The sequence below is a fragment of the Dreissena polymorpha genome, chromosome 14 (assembly GCF_020536995.1).
Source record: "Dreissena polymorpha isolate Duluth1 chromosome 14, UMN_Dpol_1.0, whole genome shotgun sequence".
Classification (NCBI taxonomy): Eukaryota; Metazoa; Mollusca; class Bivalvia; order Myida; family Dreissenidae; genus Dreissena; species Dreissena polymorpha.
The window spans coordinates 26225755-26241038 of NC_068368.1; the positions used below are offsets into that span (position 1 = coordinate 26225755).

Here is a 15284-nt window from a genome sequence, read left to right on the forward strand (position 1 = left end):
CGAACATCAAGATCAGAATTTTCTACAGACTTCCTCAAGCCGTAAGTAGCTACCGCTGGACTAGGACTGTTTCCAAAAACATGGACACACATACGATACTCTATCAGATCAAGATTTGGGTCATTGTCCCTGTACCAAAGAAACCGTAAAAAGTTCCTGTGCTTCTCTGTGACCAAAAAACTATAGAACATCTGTTCTACATCAGCCATAATAGGAACTTGTTCGCGGCGAAATCTAAGCAACACGCCTACCAAACTATTGGTCAGATCTGGACCCTGTAACAAAACTGAATTCAATGACATGCCCTTGAACTGAGCCGATGAATCAAATACTGCACGAACTTGATCAGGCTTTTTCTGGATGGGTCACACTGAAAATAGGCAAATACCAACACTCTTCTCCATTTGCTAAAGGAGGGGCTACCTCTGCATGCCCTTTATCAAAGATGTTGGCCATAAACTCTACAAACATAAGTCTTTTATTTGGGTGTTTTGACAAATTCGCATGCAGACTCCTTGCCCTATGCAAGGCTAACTCATAGTTATTGGGACAACGTTGCCTATCTTTTCTAAATGGAAGGGGGGCAATCCAATGACCACTTACGTCCTTACAAAAGTTTTTGTCCATAACTTCTAGAAACTCCTGGTCCTCAATTGACAGTCCAATCTTATTGTCATCTCTGCTTCTGTGAAAAATAGCCTCACACTCTGAAACATCATTCATATCAGAATCCTTCTGAAGAAACCCAGCTTCATTTATCAATAGATGTGAATCGCAAGGCTTAAACAAAGAACTACGTCCATTTGTCAACAAATGAGTCTTGTTAACATTTACAGTATTACTGGCATGAAATTGACCTAAACACATCTCACCCACAACAACCCAACCCAAACCAAGACGTTGAGCAAACGGTGTACCCGGAGGGCCTGTGACCTGTTCTAAAACATGGTGTGCATCAACTAAATCCCTACCAATAAGCATTAGTACCCCAGCATTGGTATCAAGAGATGGCAAATTATCTGCAACATGACTTAAATGTGCAAATTGGCATGCATATTCTGACAAACAAATATCATCCTTATTGCCAGGCATATCATCACATTCTAATACAGTTGGCAATTTGTAGCTAACCTCATTATCTAGTGACATAATTGTACAATCATTTAACTTGCGACCAGATACAAAAGAGGTGCCTGAACATGAATTGATACAATAATCAAACTTATCACCTTTTACACAAAGTTTATCAAAAAAAATTCTGGTTTTGCTAAAGTTTTGTTAGACTGATCATCTATGATCACATAGCATTGTAAAATATTATCTGGGTTATCGTTACAATACACTTTCGCAAGTAACACTTTGGCACAAGACTTAGGGTGATTTACACCAGTTCCACAAATCTCTGTACATCTGGAATTTCACAGGAGTGGACTGCTTTCCCTCCCCGCCATGCTGCACCTCGCCTCCGAAACGTGAACTGTTGTGCATCAACGTAATGTGACTGGTGCTACCACACTCTTCACATTTTATGTTAACATCACACTCTTTCGACTTATGATTCTTTGAAACACAACATTTAAAACATATCTTGTTTTCAAACAAGAACCTTTTCTTATCATTTAATGACTTGTATCTAAATACTTTACACTGAATCAAACTATGATTAGCATTATGAATTGGACACAACTTATCACTTTTTACACTTTCGGTTTCAGCTGGTACTTCAGTTTTCATGACATCAAAGGACTTCTTCGTGAAGACTGATGTGAGACCGCTTCTGGTGTTATTGCTTGTTGTGAGGTCATATCTGAAACTAGGATCATTCCTTATTTTGGCTTGGTCGTTCACAAAGTCAACAAACTTGCAAAAGCAGCCAACTTTTCTTGCATACTTGGAGGCAGCTTGGCCACAATTGGAGACACGCCTACAAATGAATCGAAGCTGGACAAAATGGTTGAATAGCTGGGATCCTGCTTAAGTCCTTGGATTTCAACCAAAATATCTGATAGATCATACAGTTTTTTTGGGTCTCGTATTGTAAACCTTGGAAACGCATCCAATTTCTTCATAACGGAACTGTATATATTCTCTGCTGCACCATATCTTTCATTTAACCGGGACCAAATTTTTTCCAAACCAGAACTTGGATTATTGATATATGCACCTTTTAAAGCAACAACTTGTCTTTTGGAGTGGTTACCCAAATATTTTATCATCAAGTCAATTTCTTCTGCTGGAGAAACACTTATTTCTGTCTTGACCGAGATGAAAGTCGCCTTCCAAGCATGGAAATCTTCTGGTCTGTCATTGAACTGTGTCAACCTCGACATAATAATGTCTCTTCTAAGAAGGTATCTTGTTATATCCTTTGCAGGAATATTTAACTCATGATCATCAGAATGTTCATGTTTAACTGTAGATGTCTGTGTAACATAGTCTGCTGTTCTTGCATATTTGTTTTCAATAGGTAGGTCTAACTCGGTACTTGCTTTAGATTCTGTTTTCAATTCTCTTTTACTTTCTAACAGTTTTATTTGTATCTGAACTTCCGATTTACGTCTTGCGACAGCTGCCGCTTGTATTTTTTCTTCTTCATCTATCCTTACCTTCTCTCTCTCCAACTCGGCTAGATCCGTCAAGATTTGTTCTACTTCAAATTGATCTTTCTGTTTTTGACTCGACCTGGTGGGTGTGGAACTATAGACCGACCTTTCATGTTTATCGTATTTGACAGTACGTAAGTTCTCTATGAAGGCATTAGTTTGTAAACGGTTTGAATTTATAATTGATGAGAACTTGGACAGAAGCAATTTACTTTCCTCAGTTTTAATGCCTTGAAGATAAATAAGATATTCTTGTCCCTTTGCATCATATTTAGCAAATGTTTCAAACACTTCATTTTTCAACGTTTTTAATGTTATGTAATCAACATTGTCAATGTTAGTAGAAATAATTCCTTGCACATTTTTCCACAAACTGTCTAACTGTTGATCATATATATTCACCTTTTCTTGGTATGCTTCCATAGCTTTTCCCGTCATTTTTCAGCTTACCCTGAGGCCAGCTGTCATCAGCAAAAACTCGATGTGTGGTTCCTATAACCTCGATGTGTTCTTCCTATAACCTCGTTGTGTGGTTCCCATAACCTCGATGTGTGGTACATAACGCCAGGCTAATTTACTATGCTGTCTACGAAAAGACGCCAGTTACCAAGTCCAAACATTCCGTGTTATTCTTTTATTTTACAGATGTTAAGACAGTCGTGTATGTGGTAAATTACTGAAACATACAAAGAAAGAGAAACACATAATCTTGGCAATACAACAATTATTTTCCAGTATGCACAGAACACCTCATAAACAAGTAAACAAACTCTTTCTACGAAATACCCAAATATCAATCCAAAATACAACAATAATTTCAACATTCTTTTAGGAAATAAGATTTTAATCTTATACAAATTAAACACAAAAATGTTATAATATGTAAAATACTCACGCCATGGGTTTTAGCATCAAGATGAATGAGAGATTTAAACCAAAAATGTCTTAACGTAACATGTCGATTGTAATTACCGGAAAACTGAAAAATTCTATTTACGCCTAATAAATTTAAGTGAAGAAAAATAACCAACAAGAAAACCGATGTACTAAATCGACTATGAGACTGGTTTCCAGCTTGAGGCTGGGGGCATCACAGTAACATAGATTTAACGAGATACAAAGTGCTTTTGTGTGTGTGACAATATATTCCATGTTATTTTCCGGCTACAATATTTGAATATTAACGCGCGAACGCGAGACTGGCTTCGGGCAGCGTCGGAGGAACGAAGCATTTTTGAGACCGTAGTCAAGAGTTATTTATAAAGCCTACGGTGCAATACCGAATCGGGTATGCGGGGACTTCATCACAGGATGTGATAATCTCGGGTATTGGGGAACCATCGAAAACCCACGCGTGGACCTGCGTCATACAGCCAGCCAATTGGAATGCAGATTCCGTAAAGTCCTACCAAGTTCCAGCCAATAGCTCCTGTCCAATGCGGATAGGCAAAGACACCCTTTGGTCGCGGGAAGTTCATTTCGGAGTAATCGATAATACATAGCCTGAATATCACCTGAAATGCGTACAAAACGTTGACCTATTTTAGGAACCGTTGTTAGTCTTATACAATTATAACGGTTGATACGCTCCGCTAAGAGAGTTTGAATAGATTTAAATGGGTCAATTTCGTTTGTACATAGAGATTAGACGACACTTCATAAAATCAAACCAATCTTAGCAATCTTAGGAGTAAGTGTATGTTCGCTCGAAGAAACATTTCAACAACCATGTTTTGAGATATGTGAAAACTAGAATAGTATTATTTATAGTTGTGTACAATGAACACTTATTACCCAATTATCACAATCGTATGGTTTTCTGTCACTTGTGTGATCGTATCGTGCTTTTTCTTGATAGAATGGCATTAATTAGGCTTACGTTGTGATAAATAAAACATATACTTCATACGTGTGCGAAAAATATGATTGGTGCACAATTATGATTTATGCATACTAGTATCCTACAACACAGGAAATACTTGTTTTCCATGATATTAACACAATTTCTAATACTTTAAAAGACACGTGTGTCTTATATAACATGTCTATATTACCATCAGCACTCACACAGTAACTTCGCTTTACACAATCGTAACAAGAAGATGGAAAAAGCGTTTAGTCCAACGGCATTTTCATCCTTTGCCTTGACACTCATCCTTAGTCTCCACCTGAAAATAAATCAAGCACCACTTTTTTGTCATAGACGGTCGAACACACAGCCATATAGGGAATTATTGTACGTCCATAACTCATAATAATCTTGTCATATAAATAACGGATATCTGACACAAGCATAGACATGCCAATGGATCTGCTTACATAGCAATAACATTTTAAATGTCCACACCCCTATTAAATCAAAATAAAAAAAAATAATGAATAATAATAAAGCAGTGAAATACTACTACAAAGCATAAGCAAACAAATTTCCTGCAAATTGCGTTTGGTGAAATATGGATGATTTTACGCTAGTCATTTGTTTCAGGAGTGAATGTATTATACAACTGTGTTTTTTTTTCTGATTAATTATGGGCTATAATTGACAGGTTAAGTATCCCTTTTAACCGGAAGAAGCCTATACTTTGTATTTACAGAAACAGTTATATTCAGTGACACCTCCTTTAATCATATTTGATGTGTTTGTGTCTGCTGTGTGTTTCTAAATTGACAGTGTCGTCTCTAATGACATTAACACAACCTAATTGAGTTCTTCACTTTGTTCATGGATTGGGGAATATTTTTGTCAAAAGTACAGTGGGAAAGCATCCTAAGTAGGCATATTACAAACCAGACCAGAGATGCACGGATTTTGCTTATATTTTTTTCAAATCCTGTTTTTTCCGAAATAATACCAAGGGAAGGTAAACTGTATGCTTAACTCTATTTCAAAATTCTTCAAGAGTTGCTTCTGCTTGTGAAGACTTTACGCGATAACTTGCCACAAGTGTTTGAGAGTGTGCGAAAATGTTATTCACCACTTCCTCTTCTTTTCTCGGAATAACTGTCACAACAATTCACAACTCATAATATTCATAACAGTTTACATGCGGAGTAGAATACAAGAAAAGTACCCTTCGGTGTGTCTGACATGAAAGTGACATGGAAGGCAAATCAACATTTGCACTGCTTAAAACCCTTTATTGTGTGTTTATGTGATATTGATACAATCACAATCTAACTTGTACAGTTTATACGCAATAGAGAGAAGATATCTCAGCATTTCATTTTCGCCCCTAGACTTTTTCCCTGTTTTGATATGTGATTTTTTTTACAAACGTGTGCTATGCATTATTGTATTGTGTAAACAGGCTGGTGTTTTGTTTTTCATATACTAGTAGGCAGCAATGTATTCGTTTAAAATGATTATTAAAAGGTGGACATATTTAATAGATACATAGGTACACTATTATTTATGAGTGTCGTATATGCTTCTTAGTACGTTCAAACGAACTGCTCAGATAAAGTGCATTGTTCGTTGCACAGTTTGTAAATAATAACGTTATTTTATATGTTTTGAAATATGTTGGTTTCTTAATAAAATGTAGGTTATGGAAATCATAGTTATAAATAAACTCTTTCTGTTTTAAAAGTAAGTAAAGAAGTGAACGTGTCAAGTATAATGACATACATAATACGTTGATACATACGTGTATACTATTAAGTCAATGTACATTCACTTACACAATCGTTGGAAATAGTTGACTTATGTAAAGTGCCCTGAACATGGGTACGCATAAGGTAGCACGTATACATTGAGCTATACAATTATTTACAGGTATACGTTATTATTTCCCTTGAATTATATATAAGCTGACACATCGACACTGCGTATTTAACTATAATATCTCCTTAGCATTAATAATAATTAAAAAACATAGTTTCATGTTTAAAAGTGGTCGTGTAAAGGTTTGTCAATACACTTATATAGGAGCTTAATGAGTAATTATATGCTTCTATTATCTGATAATTACAACGGATATGTTCTGCATCCGCCTTCATGTCAAAAATAGTAATTCTCGAGCATACATTTTCTATTATCTGCAAGATCCAGGATGTTAAGTCCATAATTATAATTAATACTGTTGTATTTAAGTGTATTGAAAGTGTGAATTAAATTGAAGCATGAAAGACTCGGATATGACTTTAATTTAGACGATGATATACAATGATGGAACAAGACTTGTTAGAAGCTTTGACCGGTGTTCCACCATTACAAAATTATACTTTTCGCAAAGCGTGTTCTCCAATGTAGAATTCCCGGGTTGAAAAGTCAGTTAAAACGAAATATACTATTTGAATATCATGAAACTAGGAAATACAAATTCAGCGCAAGAAATCGTGATGTAGTAACCAAATCGTGAATTCCCGTATTAAAATTACTTTGATCGTGTGTCGTTCGTTTAAGGTTTGTAAAAAAATATTACGCTAATAAATATAACTTTTGAATAACGCTGTTGTTTTTATAGTTATATCTTCAGTTTTTGCATGCTATGATTTACTTTCCTTTACTTGTGTTCTAATTATCAGCAGTTCGTACAATAATTATGTGTATAGCCAAACTTCATCTCAATTTGTAATTGAATATATGTATTTTGATGGCCAATACAATTGTGAACTTGTTCAATCATGGTCGATAATCTATTAATGTCATTGAAATCAGCAATCAAACTTTTCCAGTAATGGGATTATCGTAGATAGTTCTATATGTATCTCTCTGACTTCTAACCGCGCACGGTTTGTTTGAGGTGTGTGATAATTTGCTTATAAAATACCGATAGGTTGGTCATCGAACATTCCATGTTAATAAATAAATCCTCATATAACGTATTTACAGTATGTTCTTCAAATGATTTCAAGACTTGATAGTTAAAGTTTTGGTGACCTCATTATGTAATTCTTGTTTTGTTTTCGCCTAAGCGAAAGTGAGTTTCATTTGCTGGTGTTATTAGCTAAATTCTTAATATACACCATATTGTTTCTCGTAAAAATCAAGAAATGAACAAATTATTATAAATTGTACTTTTTTATATCAGAATACAAAATGGAAACCATTCAGGACGTTATTTATTTATAACCACTTACGAAATATGTTGTATAATTTAATGGCATATATTTACAAATGCATACTTCTAAAGGTAACTCTTCCACAGTTGTTGACGTCGTTTGTGTCACCTTTTTATGCATACATTGTATATTTAATGAACTTACAGACCACGTATTTAGATAAGTACTAGTTGAATAACAAATATGTAAAAGCACGTGCAAATCCGCAGAGCTTATAATTATTTACAAAAAGTAAAAAAAAAGGTACAAGCAGATCAATGTCACCCCTATTCTCCATTTTGAACTTCAATGCGTTTAGAAGACTTCTACTAAAACGAGTAAGTGAGAGTTTATAATAATTGAACAGAGTAGTTAAAGGACTTAAAATGACAAGACAACAGTCGAGAGGTAACTAGCTGAAAGGCTGGGTTACTTAACACTCGAATGCTGATTGTATATACATATCTGATTATAGAGTGTGTCTTCTTAGAATTTTAAACACCGGAATTGTGCACTAAGACAGTATCCGGTTTTCTCTTTAAAGAATACGATTCTGAAGTCTATCACGTTCGCCATCGATCTAGCCTCACAACAATTTAAGATATCAGTGTTATTATCTTGTGGGACAGAACATTTTATACCAGAACGTTCATGTGTGCAATTCACTAAAATATAATGTTGACATCTCTTAAGATTAGTGTTAACAAATATACATTGTATTGTAATTAACGCCAGTACAGAACGTCAAGTTTTCAGAATGTTTACACTTCAAATGAGTATTTTATTTTTATTCGGATATTTTCTGCAATCATGCAAAGTCGCAGGTATGATTCCAACATTCATGATTATTATTCGAACCTAATAATGATTGTGCTAACAATGATACTACCTGGTATCATTATAATATCAATTCTGTATTGTATTAACTATTTAAATGTATTTCAGGAATATTCAGAAACTACTCGGAGGCAATTGTATATGAGGTTACAAAATCAAATTTGGAATGTGTTATTCGGACAAAGTTCACTGTCAAAGTTATACGAGGTTAAGAAATTAAAATTTTAAATATTTTAATCATGTTACGAAATCAAATGTTTGAGCATGTATTGCATTGGACAACAATAAAGAATCAATGTTATATCAGGTTAAGAAATAAAATGTTTAAACATGTATGATTTTCGAAAGCTATTCAGAGTTAGTGAAATATAAGGTTACGTTTCAATTGTTAGAACATCTATGGTATGATAAATCAATACCGAGTTAATTTGACATCAGGCTATTCAACAACTATTCGGAGTCAATGTTATATGAGGTAACGAAATCAAATGTTTGAACATGTATTTTTTAGAAACAATTAATAGTTTAAGATATATTATAGGTACGTTACGAAATGAAATGTTTCGAAGTGCATTGTTTTCGGAAACAATTAAGAGTTAATTGCATATATGGTAACGAAAACACTAGTTTGAACATGTATAGCACCGCTTGAACAACAAGAAGACGTATTGATGTGTCAAACGTTCCTCAACCCAGGCGCGTCAAACTGTACAATTCCTAAAACGTTATGTCGTGGGCTAAAGGGATACGTTTAACAAGAAACAAACTTGCTCGAGCACTATTGTCGTAAATACTTAAGAGAAAATATTCTAGAATTTTTGTTCGTAACGTGTTAACCAGTTTGTTTCTTATGTTGCTATCAATCTTACCGCAATGCGCTATGGGTACATTATCAGTAAACAGAAGGTATTCTAGAATTTCTTTTTCGTACCTAGAATGCCAGATTGTTTTCGCGAATGTTTTGATTAGTAATGGTTTTAAAAACCACGTGTATGTGCGATATGCATATTTACTAATTAACTTATCGGTGCATATGATATTTTATGTTTAATGTTTATACCACATGCGTACTTTTTTCTGTTTCAATTACATCTAGAAGATTTATTTTCCTTAAAAATAGCAACTTATTTCCATGCCAATAAATAATAGTTCAACTATTTGTGTATGTAAGTTTACTCTGATTATGTCAATTTTTGACTGTGCTGATCGCTAAAGAAGCATAATATATTGTACTATGTATACATATTACTCTAATGCTTTTTGTCAATAATTGTAAACTTTTGTCTTATTATTAGTTCAGCTATTCATGTATTTGGAGGAAATAAACGTATATATTATTGCTATTGAATCGCACTGAAATATATTATAGTAACATCCATTATATATATATATATATATATATATATATATATATATATATATATATATATATATATATATATATATATATATATATATATATATATATATATATATATATATATATATATATATATATATATATATATATAAAGGTAGTTTACTGTTTTAATCCATTTATGCCTAGTGGACTCTCCCATCCTTTTAATGGGATCAATTTATTTCCAAAATAAGGATATGTCTAGTATATTTATTTCTATATTTGGAATTGTTCTTACAGATATTCCTTTAAGCAAACAGCGTAGATCCTGATGAGACGCCGCATCATGCGGCGTCTCATCTGGGTCTACGCTGTTTTCCAAGGCTTTTTTTCTAGACGCTAGGCATAAATTGGTTAATATGTATAAATTGCTCGTTATACTAAATACGTAAATACTTAAGAGGTTTTTGCCTATATATGCAAAATCACATTTATCAAATATTTATCCATGTTAGCAACAAAACGGGAGTTATTGACATGCACATGTAGAATTGGTATATGACTGTCTAATTTTGAAAACATTTAACTATTTACTTTGTGCAAAGTGTATGATAAAATGAAAAAAAAGCAATGTAGATTTTAAAAGATGATGGGCTCGTCCAAATTTATCTAGTATAACATTTTATCCCATCATCAGACGTGCAGTGCTGAAATATAGCTGTCACGCGCGGCGGTGAATGGTCATATTACTCGGAATCAACTATAAAGTAATCATTTTTAGTAAAGTCGAATCAGATTCAACAAAACAAACAATTTGATACCAAGATGTAATATATTTTTAACACATAATGCACCTCAAAAAGCATAAAAATATTATTTACAAATATTAAGTTCGCGTGCTCGTGACGTCATTATTAACACGTCATTAGGACACAATGCATGTTTAGTGTGTGTTTTTTTCATTATCTTAAAAATCGGGGACGTAGAGGTATGATAAACAGAAAAACAGGTTAGTTATTGATCTTTTTGTAATGTGTTAGGCTCGGCACTATTAAAATAATGAAACACTGTTTGCTTAAAATAACTTTGGGATTTTCCGTGTAGATCTAGTTCGATTTTCCTATTCTATGTTTAAAGAAATAATTTACGCCTAAGAAAATTGATGGGATTAATTGAATACTAGGTCGGTGCCAAAATAAAGCAAAGTTTATTTTTCTCGGCACGAAAATCTGAACCACTAGCCAAGGCTCGTGGTTCAGATTTTCTAAGCCTCGCAAAATAAACTTTGCTTTATTCGGCACCGACCTAGTATTCTCTATATAATGATCAAAACATAAAATTAAGTAAATCGATAATTCCATTATTTATTATATGATACTGTTGATTTCGCTTTACATAGATATGTTCATTCACTAGATGTGGCGTCCGCTGTCAAATGAGAGGCATGTGATTTCCACGTTGAAAACGATTAAAACTTACTTACTCTAAGATTTCGAAATTTCTCAAAAAATAGATAGACCATTAAAATACACCTATTTCAAATACGTTAATATGTTTGGTGTTGTTCTGCAGACAAATACGTTAAAGTTGAATTTTGACCAACGAGTACAAATATTAGCATTAATATGCTGTAGTATGAACCAAAACTTAGTATAATTCATTGTGACTAAAGGCATTAACCAATATAATACAAATCTTCAAAAGATTATAATATTTGACATTGAATGAAAACACGCCGTTGTTCTCAAATGAATACAAACCCAAATTGAGAAAACACACAGATCTTATTGATTTCCTATTGATTTCAATTTCGAAACGTATTATAGCTATCGGGTTAAATCAGTCTGAACTACTTACCTCGAATATATGACTAGTTAAAAACTAAAAGAATCAATTTAAAATTGTACTTCTTTACGCTGAAGTTAATTTACATTAAATATTAAAGACAGATTGTACAATATTTAATTCACAATAATGGCAACACGACGTAGTGCGCATTCACTGCGAGCTAGTGTATACACTCATGCGCGTACTTAATGAACATATATTCTTAGAATGGGCGCGAATTCTTAGAATAAAGGAAATACACACTTTATCCGAGCATTATTAAAAAATCAGACAGGAATATATATACAATTTTCGTGTAGGCATGGACAGACTTGATTTTCCTACGAAGACGATCTAACCAATTAACAGCTAGCGAGCTGCTACTTTTTCAAAACGTAAAGTTTCCTTCTAGACAAAATATTGTTTGCTGACTCTAGTATGATTGTTTCATATCTGATAGAAGTACATATATCGTATCTGCCAATCGTCTTGATCCACACCTCGACTTAAATAGTTGCTATTTCAATTGTTTGCTCTTGTAATCCAATCCGGACTTAACGTTATATGTATTTGTCATTCAATATATTTAAAGCTATTTTATGGATATTATTTTCATGACTACCATCGAATAAATAGGTTTTGTATTTTGATTGTTTAAAATTACTTTTTATACAAATTTTGCAAAGCATTCTCATTAGTTTAAACAATTATATAAACTGCGTCCGTTTCATGCAAAATTCAGCTGCGAGTTAAATATCATACTAGATGGCAGTAACATCTAAATGTTTAACCGCACAAGTATCAACATTTATATAAAATATATGTGCCCTTCAACGGACACACCATATATTCTACAACACATTTTTGAAAACCGTCTAATATCTTCCACTTCCGCGAATGTACAATATACACTTTGTCTAACTTCAGGGAGTCATATCATGAATTGTCCGCTCAATTCTGGGATTATTTGTTCGCTTCCGGGAATCATATCATGCCAATAGTTTTCAAGTTCGGGAGCCTGCTTATGAGATTCTGTGTCCGCTTCCGGGGCCATATCATACCAATTCTAGATGTAAGCACGATATGAAGTCTCACTTGAGTCATGTTGGAAGCCGGGAAACTTCTATGTTTTTTCCTGAAAATCAACTTCCTGTGGCTTAATGGCGTTATTAACTGTTAATTCGCGATTTGTATTGTTTATTGAAACACCAACATTTAATCCGTTCACTTCCGGAAACAGGTTGCTCTTTTTCTAGCTCATTTGCATTCCACGTGGTATCGTTAACTTGTCTCGCTGATCGCGAGAATATACCGTTGGCCTGTTCGTCAATGTAATTAATCAAATTGCAGTTCAATCCTACCTGTTTATTTCCAAGAAAAGCTCACACTGGAAGATCAGATTGCTTATCTACATTAAAGCTACAACTTTCAAAAACATTACTATAATATATACTACTTGCATCAGGAAAATATTTAACACACATAGACACTTGATTGAGTTGTACCTGTTGCCGCTGAAAAACTGATTTGTATGCATGACGAGCACTGGCTGAGTAGCATAATAAAATACATTAATATTCGGTTATCAAAAATCCAAACTCTACCACAGTATTTTTGTTAAGTCATTTGCATATATGTTTTATAGTCTAATTCGTCACAAATGTCAACGTATACAAATGCAAAAACAATTCACAGAATGTTAGGAAATATTTGACTAGTTGTATTTACTACAAATGGAAGCGTATTTAACAAACAGCACAGCTTGATAGTATATTGTTAGCTTAAACCTAAACATTTCCTATCTTCTATACATATATCATGTTATATATTGCTTACACCGAAATTATGGTAAGCAAGGAGGAAATTTTCCTAAAACATAAGGTCAGCGAGTAAGGTGATTTTAAATGTAACTTTATATTGGAGAAAGTGTGAATTAACGTTTTATCAGTTTTAAACTTTCTTATTAAATGCCGCTGTTAGCGGATTAATAGCTTTTCGAAATTAAAACTTGAAACAACGCGTTCCGAAAATAAAGTTTCAAATAGTTGTTAACGATAATTGAACTTACTCTCGCTGAGTATTTGTTTTTCAACTGATATTGATCGGGTGTAAATATAAAAGCCGGCTTATAACGGCAACTAACTACATCTTCAATATACATACTATCACTAACCTCCTCCAACGTTGCAAAGTGGGCCTTTAATCTAATAACCGGCTAATGTTCTCATTCAATATCAATACATTGAGTTTGGTGATCCATTTCGACATTTAGAAAATACTGTCTGTCACCATTTTCACACGGAAGCAAAACAACTCTTCTTTTCCAAACATATCTTTTTGTTTGGCGTGTATGCTGAACATTCTACAGCTGATCTTTTCCAATGGCCCAGTTTGATACAAGCGAAACATTTTCTTGTGCCTCTCAATGGTTATGCAGTAGGAGACCCACTGGAATGCGGTGTGAGGTGAAGTTACTGGCTTCCGGTATGGCCTGTTATGCGCGCCGAGCGACTTTTCCGCCTTAAGATTGTTTATTTTCAGCGCCTCTACGTGTACTTTTAACAAAATATTCTAAATATTGCACCATTGATGCTTTGTGCTCTATTAAATCTATACTTTTCATCAACAATATTATTCATTTAAGTTATATGTTCGTCAATTTTGAGTATACGATGTTTCCACGTATACGAACATTCTTACTTCTATAAAAAGCAACACAAATCATACTTGAACAACCGGTTTGTGTCTCATTTCCGTATAGACAAAAGTATTTCGCTATACGATGTACCGCGCAGTATACATACTTACCGAGTTTGTATGCCTATATACCAAAATAAAGCAAACTTAACGGTCTACTCACTCCTCGTATTCATCTACCAGGTTTTATAACCGTAAACTGGTTGGAAAAAAACACAGATGTGATATATCAAGGGATATACGCAAATACCAATAAGATTAATTTGGATTAAATGCAACTGTGCGAAAAGTAAGAGTCATCAAGATAGGGAAATTCTACTCGTCCAAAAAATAAGAGGCACATCATATGATTATTTTGTTTGAAAGATGTTGTTTACAAATGTATAGTGTCATTAAACTTGGAGCTACTACGGTACACTTAAAATTGACTCAACATTAGACGATGGTTGTATAATTAAGCGGCTATCAAAGTATTTACCACTCAAAACGGCAAATATCAGTCATTTTAGTTTGCTCATACCATTTGCCTTATTTGGACCAACGCTAATGCAGTGGGATTAAGTTATTTAACAATCTTCTCCTTTAGGCAATTGTATAACAAACATTGACATGATGTGTTTAAAATATCGTTCGGTGAAAGTGACCGTTAGCTATTATTTTAAAAATTAAGAACACACTATATGAATAACCGTTGTATAACGATCAAAATTTCTCAACTATATCTGGGCATTATGGACACTCAGGAGCCACACAACTTGTTCTTTATTAATGTCTTCATTGAATAAATACATGCAACAAAATTGTTTCATTAATTTCATTTGTTAATTTAACCCAACGAACGTTATTGCAATTATGTACAGGATCAGTCCGTCACAATTGTTGAAATCTCACTTTCAGCGTCTAACGGATAGACTCGTGTATCGTAATTGTCGATAATT

At 33.7% G+C, this 15284-nt stretch overlaps 1 protein-coding gene across 1 annotated transcript in view; it reads left to right on the plus strand.

Annotated features, from left to right (window-relative positions):
* Positions 1–8254: 8254 nt before the first annotated feature.
* LOC127858729 (multiple epidermal growth factor-like domains protein 6) overlaps positions 8255–15284 on the plus strand; it is a 32621-nt gene continuing 25591 nt past the window's right edge. The window contains exon 1 of the mRNA XM_052395971.1: positions 8255–8470. Coding sequence (XP_052251931.1) covers positions 8404–8470 — 67 coding nt within the window. The 5' untranslated portion in view covers positions 8255–8403. The remainder of the gene's footprint in view (positions 8471–15284) is intronic.